Here is a 14,551-nt window from a genome sequence, read left to right as displayed (position 1 = left end):
ATGGGGAAAAAACAAGAACCAAGATATATAATGTACAGGTATAAATTCTCATTGATGGATGTGATCATAATGTATACCTAAAATGTACCAATAAATTTATGGGGAAATAAAACCCTATGGAGACAAAACCTATGGAGACATTTTAGAAATCAATGGCTGCCAGAGAAAAGGAGGAGAAATTAATTACTATTGGAAGCACAGAGCATATGCGGGGCAGTGAAACTGCCCTTTGTAGTACAATGGTTGAACCATTGATTATCTTATATATCAGTCAAAACCTTTAGAGTGCTCACCAGCAGAAGTAATGTAACTAGTACAGACTTTGGATTATAATGGTATATCAAGGTTGCTCCACCCATTACAACAAATATAACACAATGGTGGAGGATACTAATAGTGCAGGAGGCTAATTAAAATGGGGCAGAAAGCATATGGGAAACTTTACACTTTGTTAAATTTTGCTACGAATATACAACTGATCTAAATAATGAAATCATTTCAAGTTTGCCTAATCTAGGGCATTGGTCATTTCTACAAAGAACCAAGAATAAATTTTCCAGGATTATGGAAATATTTTACAACTTAATTCATGATTTGATTTCTTCAAAATCCAGGCAACTGTGCACTCAAATTGGACTGATTTTGTTGTGTTTAACTTATATTCCAATAAAATTGATTAGAAATATTTTAAAAATGTACTTCATTGAGGGGTGGTGAGGCAGACTTGCTGGTTGTTGACTTAGAAAAAAATGTATAGGAAAATATCAAGGACATGAAGTACGCAAGGTGTTTGTTCCAAACTGGTTGCATTTATAGGCTCAGTTAATGGCCCTTTATGCATCATCCTAGATTACATGTTTGTAGTGCTCCTCCTCATTAATTCTGGACCTGAAATGGTTCCCAGAGCCTCAAGTGCTTGGAAGATGCTTAGATTATGGGGCATTGTGACTGACTTGCTATTGGTGGAATCTGCTCAGAAGAGGCAGGTCTATTTGATCATGACCTGGAAGGGCATATTTTCCTCCTCAGCTTCTCCTTTCACTGTCTGCTTCCTGATCTCCTTGACATAAACATCTTTTCCTCCACCATGCCCTTCTGACATGCTCTTTCTTCTTTAGACCAAGCCAACCATAGACTTCATTGTGCACTGAAATAAATCTTACCTTTTAAGTTGTGGGGGTCAGAAATTCTGTGCCAGTGATGAAAAAGCAATTAAGACAGATTTTGGTGCCAGAGAAGTGAGGTGATACTGGACCATGTTGTCCCGGCCCGCGGGTAAGTCAACGGAGACCCTAGAGGGGGAGCGAGGATGAGAGGGGACAGGGGACACGAGAGATGGAGACAAGACAGGTTTCTGATCAAGTCTCGTTTATTGCAGAAGCTGTTACAACATATATACCGTAGGGCTAGAGGGGAGGAGCAAGAGGAGGGTACTGGGGCTACTTCCTTGTTGCCGGGTAGATTTGTAGCAGGCCCGGATATGTCCGTAAAAGGCACTCAAGATTTCCAGCGGGGGGGGGCAGGGCCCCCTACAGGTCCTCCCTTTTAAAATTATTTTTTAGAAAAGCGTCAGGAGAATCAAGCCTGCGGGGGCTGAGCCTGTCTTGGGTCAGAGCAACATACGTGTCTGCACCGTGCACCTTACCCGTCATTGGTTAACCAGAGAATCAAGGCTCTGGCACCTGTCTTAGGCGGCACACGAGGGCTCTCTCATTGCATGGCACGCTTGCTCAGTTGCCCGTCATTGGCTTGCCAGCCCGCTCACCAGGTGGGGCGAGAATTTTGCGCCGTGGCAGAGATGGAATCGGCCCATGTAGCGTATGTCCAGCCAACATCCTGACAGTAATTTACCGCTGATTTTGACGTACATCTTTGTCTCCACTATAGCTCCAGGGGAAATCACAACCTTACAAAATCAGAACTATCCGAGGACATTTTAGTTACTAAGATTAACATAGGTTAAAATACAAAGGGGAATACAAGGCTTTTGAATCATATCAGCCTGAACCTTTTATCTAAAAATCAAAGCGATTTCTACGTATAAGCATTGGTATCCATTGTATGCAGCAGCATGACAATAACAGACAAACACATACAATTGCAATGGCAAGAAACAATTGTTTTACCCACTGTAGGTTGGGTAGCCATGAGGTCAACCATTTAAATAGGTCTCCGCCATCCTCATTGTGCACCTTATTAGCCAGGTCTTTCAATTGTTTTATTGTATCATCGATTTTTTCTCCATTGTCAGTCAAATTAAAACAACACATATTTTTTATTTTTTCACAGCCCTGGTGATGAAAAAGCAACAAATAATCTATTGCTGCTCGATTATCCAAAATAGCTTGTCTTTGTTCCTGTAATTCTTGATTAATCAACGCCAGGGCGGTGGAGGTGGCATTCAATCCTTTTACCACTTTACAGGCTAATCTTCGTACTGCCGCTTCCGCGTGCACCCCGATGGACGGCAGAGCAACAAAAGACCCTATCATGACTAACACTTCTGCATCAGTCAATAGACCCACATCATCATTACATCCCGGGGCGGTATACGGCGACCACCGTCTAATTCGATTAGGTACAATCAAATCAGTTCTGTCTGGTAATATCACAGCCAACCGACTCAAGCAACAACGAGTGTCACTCAAGTTGGCCGGAATGTAATTAAAAGTTTCCCTTTCACAAGTGTAAAACCAACCCATTGGCAAAGAGACATGGCAATTACTATACATAATTTCTTGTTCAACACGGCAGGACATGTTTTCCAAACGTTTAACTTGCAGACATTTAGTTGTACAATTTCTGTATACAGCACATTCGGTCTTATTAGACATAATTACCTTAGGTGAATATAATTTGACAGCATTCTTGGGCCTGTGACAAGTAGCAGATCCCCAATTGTAACTATCTGCATATGTGAGATTTTTTCCTGGGATATCTTTAAACAGAGTATAAGGCCGCAATGATTCCAATGGGGTACATACAGGAACGAGGCAACTTCCCAACATATAATGAAAGTTTACATCAGCACTTAGACAAAACTCAGACAAGTTGAGCGAGCCTGCCAACTGAATCCATATATTTTTCATGTGGTCTAACCCTTCTGAAGGCGACACCACCCATACCCTGGTCAGCAACATCAGGGGAACTAGGCATTTCCAGCTCATCCTATTCTTGTTTTCGGATCGTTCATTCAGCCAGATGTCCTTCATGAGTTCCCTCTTCATTGTGCGCCGGAGGTCCAAACTTTAAGTGATGACGATGTTCCCTAAGATCACATGATATAAATTTCACTAAGGAGTCCCTTTGAGGAATTAAGACCAGAACAATATTTTCTGGGTGGCCACTTCTATATTCATCAAAGGGAGTTCCCATCTAAAAATCACTTTAATCTAATAAATTCCAGTGATACCTTGATCCAAGAGAAAAGCATATCTTTAACAAAATAACATCATCAATGTAACAATGGGTGAACATCCCTTAAAGAGAAAAGAACATTTTGAGCTCAATTACATGACCACAAACAACAAACACTAGACAAACATGTAAGACAGTGTAGAACATCAGGGTGCACCCAAACATTACTAGATAAGCTGAATTATATCCTTGCTCATTTTAAATTGAAATTGTGGGCGCCATTGTTAACTGATCAGGATTGGACAACGTCAGGTCATCGGCATCATCAGCACGCCCATCAACTTGTTTTACTAGGCGTTCTGGGAGCCATCTGGCTGACTTCATTTCCTTGGAATAAATACACACCGATCCTCGGCCCCAGATAAGTACAGGATCGGGCCCGTGCCATGAGTGGTCCAGGGGGTCTTTCCACATCACCGAAGCAAATTGTCGTTGCGTCTCTGGTTGCCAGAAACGATTGGCTGCAGATGAACCTTTGGCATCCAAATTTAAGAAGTTAAGAATAAATAGTGCATGTGATATCAGGTTTCTAGGAGACCCCTTGGTAGGGTACCATTCCCCCTTTTTTATTTTGTCTAAAGTAATTTTGAGTGTGAGATTAGCCCTTTCTATAATGCCTTGTCCTTGAGGATTATATGGGATTCCCGTTATATGTGTTATTTCAAATTGTTTGCAAAAGTTGGAGAAGCCAGAGCTGGTATAGCCGGGACCATTGTCTGTTTTAATTTGTTGTGGACATCCAAGTACTGAGAAGGCAATGAGGAGATGAGCGATGACATGTTTAGTAGCTTCCCCGGACTGCAGGGTGGCAAATATGAATCCACTATAGGTATCAATGTTGACATGTATATATTTAAGATTTCCAAATTCAGGGTAATGCGTGATGTCCATTTGCCAGAGGGCATTTGGAATCAAGCCACGAGGATTAACTCCCAGATGAGGTGTAGGAAGGTGTAGAGTGCACGTAGGGCAGGCCTTAACAATTTGTCTAGCTTGTTCTCTAGTAAGCTTATACATAAGGCGAAGCGTGTGAGCATTAAGATGATGCAGTTGGTGTGCCTTTTGTGCCTGGTCAATTGGAATGGGGGCATCAGTATTTATTGAACAGGCCAAAACTTGAGGTCTTGTAGCTAGGTCTGCTAAGCGGTTGCCCTGTGTGAGTGGGCCAGGTAAGTTAGAGTGGGCACGAAGGTGTCCAATGAAAAAGGATTCGGATCTCTTTCTGATTAAATCTTGTAATTGGAGGAAGAGACCACCAGTCTGAGAAGCAAGTTTGATCAATCCACATGTTTCCAATAAGGGGACAGATTGAGCAATATAAGCACTGTCAGTAAAAAGATTAAAAGCTCGGGCGGGGAATGTAGAAAAGACCGCTATAACTGCCTGCAGCTCGGTTAATTGGGCCGAAGAGTGGGCGGTTTGGAACTGGGCAATGTTATCGTCCCACACATAGGCAGCCATCCCAGTGGAAGAGCCATCTGTAAAAACGGATAGGGCTTCTGGCAGAGGAGAACAAGAAGTGACCTTTGGGAAAATGAAGTCATGTCTGTTAGCAAAGTCAATGAGTTTGTTGGGAGGATAGTGATTGTCCAATAATCCTGAATAAGAAGCGAGAGCAATTGGCCAGGAATCGGTAGTCTGCATAAGCCAATCGATTTGATCTTTAAGGTAGGGTTGGATAATGACATCAGGTTCCTTTCCAAAGTACATCTTTCCATGGTCTCTACCTAGAACAATCAGGTCTGCAACTGCAACATAATAAGGGTAAAAGGCCCGCTTAGGGGAAACTGGGAGATGAACCCATAAAAGGGGAGCGGTTTGCCAAAAGACAGCGGTGGGGGAGAGAGAGGTTCTGCAAACGATATATTGTAAAGGAGAGTTATAATCTACAAAGGTAATTGTCTGATTTTGAATGGCTTGTTCTACCGTGCTAATGGCTTTGCGCCCCTCAGCAGTGAGCTCCCGAGGCGAAGTGGGGTGGCTATCACCTTGCAGGGTATCGTAGAGAGGCTTCAGGTCATGTTTAGTGAGCTTTAAATAGGGCATAAGCCAATTAATATCTCCGAGCAGTTTTTGGAAGTCATTCAGAGTTTTAAGACCGTCCAGCCGCAAGGTGAGCTTCTGGGAGGAAATATGACGTCCCTTCATCTGAAATCCGAGGTAACTGTAAGGGTCTTTTAGTTGAACCTTATCAGGGGCAATCTGGAGGCCACAAGATTCAAGGGCCCGCCGAAGGTCAGCATAACAAGCCAAAACCTCACTTCCCAATTGTCCCGCCACGAGAATATCATCCATGTAATGGATAATATACATTTGAGGCCAATTGTCTCGGGTGGATTGAAGTGCTGTGGCTACAAATGACTGGCACAGGGTGGGACTATTGGCCATGCCTTGGGGTAGCACTAGCCATTGAAAGCGCTGCATTGGGGCGCAGAAATTGGTCGCCGGGAGGCTAAAAGCGAAGCGTTTTTGATCTGCAGGATGTAAGGGAATGGTGAAAAAACAATCCTTTAAATCAATAATAACCTTATAATATCCAAGGGGGATGGCTACCGGTGAGGGAAGACCAGGTTGTAAAGCTCCCATGAGTACCATAGTTTTATTAACTGCTCTGAGATCTTGCAAGAGCCTCCATTTTCCCGACCGTTTTTTAATGACAAAAATGGGAGTATTCCAAGGGGAGTGGCTAGGAATGATATGGCCAGCATGAAGCTGCTCCTGCACCAGCTGTTGAGCTGCTAACAACTTCTCCTTGGAGAGGGGCCACTGATCGACCCACACTGGATCATCCGAGAGCCAGGTGATCTTTTCAGCATGGACCGCAGGAGTGTCAGCGACCCCTATGGAAAATGGCCCAACCCTGCTCGAGGGGGCCGAGGGACAGGCTCAATGGGGTGAGTAAGGCTAGTAGGGTGTTTTCCCAGCCCTGTTCCTGGAATGTACCCATTTTTAAACATCTGCATAGTGACAATTTCATTGGGGCTGGAAATAATTATCCCCATTTGTGATAATAGGTCTCTCCCCCATAAATTAATGGGTAACCCTGAGATGATATAAGGTTGAATGGTGCCCTGATTACCATCTTGGTCCCTCCAGGTCAGATCTTTGGCACTTTGTTTAGGATTTTGACTCTGCCCTATACCCTTGAGATGGGTGAGGGTGTCCTTCAATGGCCACGCCTGAGGCCAATCCTCTCCCTTTATGATAGTTACATCGGCACCAGTGTCGACCAACCCAGAAAACTGTCTCCCATCTAACCACAAGGTCATGAGAGGCTTTTGTGCTGAAAGTACCTCCGACCAGTAGACATCAGATGAGCCGAAACCCTGGCTGCCTCGGGCGTTTTTAAGAGCCTTATTAGAGGTGGAGAGAAGGGGAAGGAGTAACAATTGGGCAAACCTTTGGTCTGATTGAATGGTATTAATAACTTTGGGGAAGAAACCATAACTTTAATTTCCCCAGAGTAGTCACTATCAATCACTCCTGGGTAAACCAGCAGTCCATTCATGGTACTGCTGCTTCGGCCTATTACGAGGCCAAAGGTCTCCTTAGGTAAGGGTCCAAAGACTCCCGTAGCAAGGGCCTGAACTCCCATTTCTGGGGTTAATACTGTGTGGGTGGTGGCACTGAGGTCCAATCCGGCACTTCCTTTTGTGGCTCTGACGAGGTCCGAAATGGATTGCTGTTTATTGGAGCAAAATTGAGCGCCCCGTAAATTTGTTTGGAATTGGGGGCCCGGGGCTGGCCCCCTTTCCCGTTTCCCGAATTCAAACCCTGGAGAGGGGGGAGGGGTCGACCCTGGGCATCAGTCTTGGATCGGCACTCACTCGCCCAATGCTTCCCCCGATTGCATCGGGGGCAGGGCCCTGGGGCGGAGCGTCGGGGCCCTGCATTTTAGCGGTCGGGCATTCTCTAGCAAAATGGCCGATGGCCCCACACCGGAAGCATTTATTGCCGATGTGGCGTTGTAAGAATTGTTTGACTGTGAAGCCTTGCATGGCGGCCGCCATGGCAAGGCCCTGTTGGTAGGCGGCCCCAATCTCAGAACAAAGGCGAATGTAGCCGGAAAGGTCAGTTTTCTTTTTATAGGGGCGGATAGCGGCCTGACAGGCGGCATTGGCGTTCTCAAAAGCAAGCTGTTTAACAAAATCTGTCCCTGTCTCCGCGCTCCCAAAAATCCGGCCTGCCGCCGTGAGAAGGCGGTGGACAAAGTCCGCAAACGGCTCGTCCGGCCCCTGCCGGATATTAGTGAGGGAGGCACTCACGTCTCCTTTGGAAGGGAGTTTCCTCCAGGCCCTAGTGGCTGCGGTCTGAATCTGGGCATACAACCCCACGTCAAATTGCATTTGCTGGTCGTTAGCGGCGTAGGCCCCCTCCCCAAGAAGCATGTCAAGCACCCAACCATTCCCCGCCTGAGCATTGCGTCTAGCGGTCTCTCGACAATTCTCAACATACTCAGATTTCCATAATAAGTAGTCACCTCCTGCAAGGGTGGCACGGGCCAGAGTCTGCCAATCAATTGGGGTGAGCCAATTTTCTGCCACCGATTCTAGAATAGCCATGGTGTAAGGTGCAGTGGCCCCGTACTGAGCCGCAGCCGTTTTAAGCTCTTTAATAACCTTAAAATCAAAGCCGCCATGGTGTCTCCATGCCTGACCCTGTGCGTCAACAGTCTCAGTGACAGGGAAGGCTTCCACGGGCTCAAGTTCTAGGGGTACCCTTGACCCGGACGGCACCCTGGGGGTCGCCCCTCTAATGGGGGGTCGTGGCTTATGGGTGTCCTCTCTAGGGACATTTCCATGAGCCTTGCCTGTTCTTAAGCCCTCAAGCTGGGTAATAAGTTCTTGATGTTCCTTTTCTAACCTTATCTGTTCTTTTAGAAAGTCTATTTTGTCCCGGAGTTCCTTTTGGGGATCAACAACAGGATAGGCCAAAGCGGGAGTGCTGGGGCCTGGACGGATATAAGGAGGGGGGCACCCAGAGCCGCCCCGCAATGCTTCCCCTGCAGACTCGTCAGTTCCGGAGTCCTTTTGGGGTGGATCTGGTGGCGGAGGCAAGCAGCGATAGGCTTGAAGGGAGGGATATAGGGGCGGAACCTCCCGCGAGGGTGGGGTTGCCTTAGAGGCAGTGATGGAAGAAGAGGAAGCGGGGGTCCGGCAAGGCTTTGCCTTATAGGGCTTGGCAGGGATCGCGGCCGTTTGGGATTGGTCCGAGGGAACGTTATGTCCGTCGGGGGCGGGATCATCATCACTGTCAAAGGACATCAAGTCCTCTTCCTCGTCTGGCGAGGAAGGCGTGGCCTTAACTGGCCTGGGTCCCGGCGCCATATTGGCGTCCCGGGGAACTGCGTCAGTGTCACCAGCGGGTGTCAGCTCCTCACCACTACGGAGGGCTACCTCCCCAACCTGTATAGCCTGAGCTACCAGTGGATCCCTTGCTTTTTGGGAAATAATATCATTAATCAAATTCCAATATGAGAACGCCGCAATCGGGACCTTCCCGGGTCCGCAAGTGGCATAATAATCCTGGAGAGCCTCCCCCACCTTTTTCCATCTCTCTTCGTCAATGGTTCCCTCAGCAGGGAACCAGGGACAGAGATGTTTAATAAAATCAAAAAATTTCAGCAATTGTTTGACTGTAACCTTTACCCCTCGTGCCTGTAATGTCTTCTTGAGACCTTGCACAAACAGTTCGTGCTGACTAATGCCCTGTCCCATAATCGCTGCTCAACTTACCGAGGTGCAAAAAGACGGCAGGTCCACGTCAATCGCAAGCCTCTTCTATGTCGAGTATGCTCTTTGTTCCTCAATCTTAATCTTAGGGCCCCTGAGCAGCGTCCTTCACTGGATCCCCCGTTCTCTGGCCCCACGTTGGGCGCCACTTGTCCCGGCCCGCGGGTAAGTCAACGGAGACCCTAGAGGGGGAGCGAGGATGAGAGGGGACAGGGGACACGAGAGATGGAGACAAGACAGGTTTCTGATCAAGTCTCGTTTATTGCAGAAGCTGTTACAACATATATACCGTAGGGCTAGAGGGGAGGAGCAAGAGGAGGGTACTGGGGCTACTTCCTTGTTGCCGGGTAGATTTGTAGCAGGCCCGGATATGTCCGTAAAAGGCACTCAAGATTTCCAGCGGGGGGGGGCAGGGCCCCCTACACCATGTGATTCAAAGGACTTTAGACTTGGTTTGGAAAGTTTGGAGATACTGGCTAGAGAAGCCCTAGAATGTTGTAAGCTAATCTTAATAAGAAATTCTGATGAGAACTCAGAAAACAAAACTGCTTATAAAAAGACAAATGGTAAAGTCTAAGATCAGGAGGTTGCAGTTGGGAACAAAGACTTCACTGGAAGTCCACAGTTGGACTCCCAACCATGTGTGTTTTGCTGTGGCAGAAAATCTGTCCACATTATGGTCATGAGACTTTGAAGGAGACCCAGGAAATATTGGTGAGATAATTAACATGGTGGAGGAAATTTCAAGGCGAGCCAGAGTTCAGGTTGTGGTATAGGTGCTGTAGGGGATTATAGCCAGCTCTAAATTTACAATCAAGGATAGATGGCACAATTGAGTGATTTAAAAGTTTTGTTTCACCAGAAAAGAAGCTCCTATAAAGTTAGAGCAGAGAAGAGATTGGTTGCTGAAAGGATTAGTAGTAAAAAGAAGCCAAGTACTTTACATCATGACAATAGCAAAAGTGTCTTGAGAACATGTGATGAATCAGCATAACTCCTGCCTTGACAAGATCAAGGATGCAAATATGAAAGATGCCCTACTCAGAAAGGGCTATCTAAAAAATATATTCCACTGGACTCTTTCAGCAACTCCAGTGCATCAGGCCTCTGCAGCCGTGATTCGAAGGGGCCTGGGTACCGCTCAAGCTTGTGGCAGACCTTGTTGGCATTCACATGGTTTTTATGAGCATCCAGAATGAAAGAGTTGTGAGGCCACTGAGGCTTTCACCCAGATTTCAGGAGAAGGGATGAGAGGCCAAGCAATGTATCCCTGAGGGAGTTAGTGCATATAACTGTGAGAGTGATGCCAAAAGTTCAGTGGAGACCACAGGATGTTGGGGATGCCAGAAACATGAGGAATGCCAGGAATGTCTGAAAAAAGCCACAAGAAGTAAGCAAAGCTAGCTTGAGAGAAAAGTCATGAGTTTTATAACCATCCAATGCATATGGGCAGGGATGCACAAGCCCTTTGGACTTTACATCTCACCACAACTTGCCACAGGTGTTGCATATGGAGTTACAAATTTTAATATTTGCCCCACTGGGTTTCAGTCTTGCTTTAGTCTCATTGATTTCTATCCCTCTATTCCTTCTTTTGGAATGCGAATGTCATTGTATGTCTTCAGTATATAACTTCTTTTTGATATTTGACATTGGGGTGCAAAGCTAAGAGTTCAAGTCTCATAGGAGACTTTAAACTTGGACTTTTCAACAATGTTGGAACTGTTAAAACTTTTGTGACTCATAGAGATAGGCTAAATTCATTTTGCATAAAGAGATGTACATTAGTCTTTTGGGGGTCAGGAGTGGAATGCTCTGGTTTAGATCTAAAATGGCCCTCAGAACCTCCTGTGTTTGGAGGTGATGGAATTATGAGGGCGTTATAGCTGACTTTCTGTTAGGAGGTGGAGTCCAGTCAGAAGAGGCAGGTTACCTGGAAGAGTACATCTCCATTCCTATCTCCTCCTTTGACTCTCTGCTTCCAGGTGGTCATTAGGTGAGCAGCTCTACTCTTCTAAGGCCTTTCCACCATGATTTCTTGCCTTGGAACCAGCTATCTAAAAACTAAAAACCTGACCCAAAATACATTCATCCTCTTTTAAGTTGTGAGTGTTGGGCATTGTGTCTCAGTGTTGAGAAAGTGACTAAGAAAATCAACCCAGCTTGAGTAAGAACCACCTACAAGATTAGTAAAGCTCTGGATGTATCTGTGGAAGACTGACATGTAGAAAACAAACTGTGGATGGAAGACTCACCCTTAATGTGGGTGGCATAAACCAATAGGCTTATAGCCTGGACAGAGCAAAAAGGAAAAGAAAAAAAGAAGCCTGTCTCATTTCTGTGGAGGAGCTACAGACTTTGCCATTGCCTTTGGTTGTTGATATCCAGTTCCATCAAGCTTTCTGCAGACTCTTCAACCTTCCTTCACAGACTCTGGCTCTCCAACACAGACTTACACCAGTGACTCTGCAGTGAGCTTCCAGGTCTTCCACCTTCTGCTGCTACTGGATTCTCTGGATCTCAAGTGTGGAAATGGCTATTTTGGATTCTTCCACCTATGACTGTGCAGAGAGCCACTGGGACTCCTCCTCTTCTGAACCTTTAAGCCTACCTAATAAATTCCTTGTATAATTATATGTATACCACATATAATACTGATTCTGTTCCACTATTGAGCCCTAATACAATTCCAACATTCATATTTATGCAAAAATTGCTATTTGTGTCTTATAGGTACAATTTAACTTGTCCAAGACTCAGCTTTTCCCATGAGCCTATCAGAAAAAATGTTACCATACTGCAAAGTCTCATGCAATCTAATTTCAGCATGGTGATTAAGTCAGCCAGCTCTGATCTAGTCCTCTGATCTGAACTAGTCCTAATCATGCTAAAGATGGCCTGACAAAGTTGAAAACCTATCAAATTGCTACTAGAGGAGGCAGGTTCTTCAGTAGTCATGCAGCTCAGAAGATCCACATCCAAGATCAGAACTTGTGACCCTGAGAGTGGTATCCTACCATGCTAGACCTTTGAAGCACTGTAATGAATGGACAGATTGTGAGCTTTCCCCAGTGAATGCTGCACTCACAGCCTAGGAAGAAAGGAGGCACAACATGAACATTGCCTGACTTGCAATGTAATTTGCATCGTGTACTTCTGATTTTCATTTATTTTACAATATCAAGATTATCTTGGGATTTATAATCTTTCCATTCTTTTCACTTTCTATTATTTTCTACTCAGAATTTTTAATCTTATCTTGTACTTGTAAGTTATTTTTATGTTTTTTATTAATACATGTTTGCAATACATGATGTTTATATTCCTTGTGGAAAATTGGTACATGTATATAACATATTGTTATATAATATATACAATTGTATATAATATATAATTACTTTTACTCATCTCCTTTTCCTTCCTTCTTTCTACCTTCCCTCCATCTCTTGAATCACTTCTTTTTTTGTATATGTTTGCAATATATGATGTTTATATTCCTGTGTGGAGTTAGTATATGTGCATTTTGAAAAAAGTAAGAATAGATGAGAGGAAATTACACATATTATAAGTTTCTATTAATAAAAATATATATTATTAATTTCATGTTATTATTCCATTATAGTTTTAAAATCAACAACTTCTCATAGCATCTGAAATTTATCAGAAATATAAAGACAGAAAATATAGAGTACAAATAGTTTTGATGTTTAATTTATTATTCCAAATATCCATGTTTGAACCTAAAAAATTTAATAAGAAATTTTCATATCTACTGTCAATGAGAAAGAAGTCATTCCTATACCTTGATAATATGGAAGCATTTCCATGTTATTTGACTTTTCCAGAAAAGTGTAAACAGTGATTCTCAAGTCATATATCAAAAGCTCATAAAGGTAAATTGCTTGAATACTACCAAATACAGTTTAAATACATATTTTACATTGCTTTTATAATTGTAAAAAATCCAAAAGTATCCCATTTAAATACATTTTTTTCAGAAATATGAATCACTATATTAAAGCATACACTTATATACCTTTGACATTGCCTTCCTCCATTTCTACTGTTATGCCTTTCTTTCATTGACTAATATGTAGACCTTGGATGCTGTTCTCTAAGCATCAGTATCCATGTATTGTTATACTTTGATGTTGACACGGGTTTATTACATGTTCAGGTTGTGCTTCTACTATCAAGTCTTCTGGAATATCAGTTTCCATGACTAACTTTTGATTAAAGTATTATTGGGTTTTAAGTATAATGTTAGAGAATAAATTTGAGACAATTTTCACATCAAAATATCTACTTCATGTTAAAAGTGGAAGATATTGGCTGTATCTATGCCTTATTGATAGTGGTGACCAATCATAAACAATGTGGGGGACAAGTTATAGCACCTCTTCCATTATGAACCTTCATGTTACTAGAAAAGACATAATAAAAAAGGTATTTAATGGAAAGTGATATAGCATGGGCCTAAAGTGTGTTTGATCTCCTTATTTTATAATGGAAAAAAGGAAATTCATATTGCTAGGTTAGTTTTTAGAAATGCAAATTTAACTAACAAAAGAAAATTATTTATATACTCATAAAATAACATTAGTTGTTTACATCTGATCAGAAATTTGTAACACTACTAATAATACTTGCTCCATGCACTGATATCCTCCCTCAACTTTGAAAGCCTCAGTTTTGTTTAAAATTTGAAGGCATGTTTTTGGTTTTGTTATAAGTTCTGGGCTGCTTTCTCTTGCTGTAACCAAATATCTGAGAAAAATAGATTAAAGAAAAAAAGGGTTGTTTTGTCTCATGGTTTCAGAGGCTTCAATTCATGCTTTCATTACTTTGTGATAGAGAGAAAAGTTTAACAATGTCAGCCAGAGCACATGGAGGAGGCAGCTGCTCAACTCATGGAAGCCAGTATTCAAAGAGAAGAAGAAAAGAGCCAAAGAAGAAGAGGACAGAGGCAAGATATAGTCCCCAAAAGGATGTTCTCATGACTGACCCACTTTTTTTCAACTAGATTCCACCTCCTGTGTTTCTATCACCTGCCAATGATCCACCAAATTATAAACCCATCAATAAGTTAATACATTGATGATGTCAGAGCGTTCAAAATCAGAGTTGTTTCCCCAAAACCCCAACTCTGCAGATTGCTGCCAACTCAGGGACCAAGTCTGTAAGACATGAGCCTTTCTAGAACATTTAAGATTTAAATCATAACATTACCTTTACAACAGTTAGAAAACTGTAAACATTTATTTCATAGGGAAAAGTAGATTTTGCCAGTCTTTGTCTAGAGATAACCACAGGGCTCAAAACTAAGAATAAATAAAATTTTACAGTTGTGTTTTTATTGAAGGAGTTCTGGTTTTCAATCAATAAATTCTTAAAGTTTTAGT

The 14,551-nt window shown here is 43.3% G+C and overlaps 1 protein-coding gene across 1 annotated transcript; it reads right to left on the bottom strand.

Moving 5' to 3' along the window:
* Window positions 1–1,340: 1,340 nt before the first annotated feature.
* LOC147830358 (uncharacterized) lies at window positions 1,341–9,554 on the bottom strand. The gene is made up of 2 exons (XM_087213421.1): window positions 9,153–9,554; window positions 1,341–3,268 (listed from the first exon to the last, which is right to left on the bottom strand). Exon 2 carries the CDS (start codon window positions 3,225–3,227, stop codon window positions 2,016–2,018), a length of 1,212 nt encoding a protein of 403 aa, XP_087069547.1. The 5' UTR covers window positions 3,228–3,268; window positions 9,153–9,554; the 3' UTR covers window positions 1,341–2,015.
* Between the last annotated feature and the right edge of the window lie 4,997 nt (window positions 9,555–14,551).

The sequence above is a fragment of the Heterocephalus glaber genome, unplaced genomic scaffold (genome assembly GCF_053883595.1).
Source record: "Heterocephalus glaber isolate CG9 unplaced genomic scaffold, H.glaber_assembly_v1.0 deba00000122, whole genome shotgun sequence".
NCBI lineage: Eukaryota > Metazoa > Chordata > Mammalia > Rodentia > Bathyergidae > Heterocephalus > Heterocephalus glaber.
Note: the sequence above shows the minus strand (reverse complement) of the source record. Positions and strands in the feature narration are given on the sequence as shown.

Excerpts from the sequence above, each read along its gene's own strand:
- LOC147830358 (XM_087213421.1), bottom strand. The coding sequence starts at position 3,227 with ATGAAGAGGGAACTCATGAAGGACATCTGGCTGAATGAACGATCCGAA.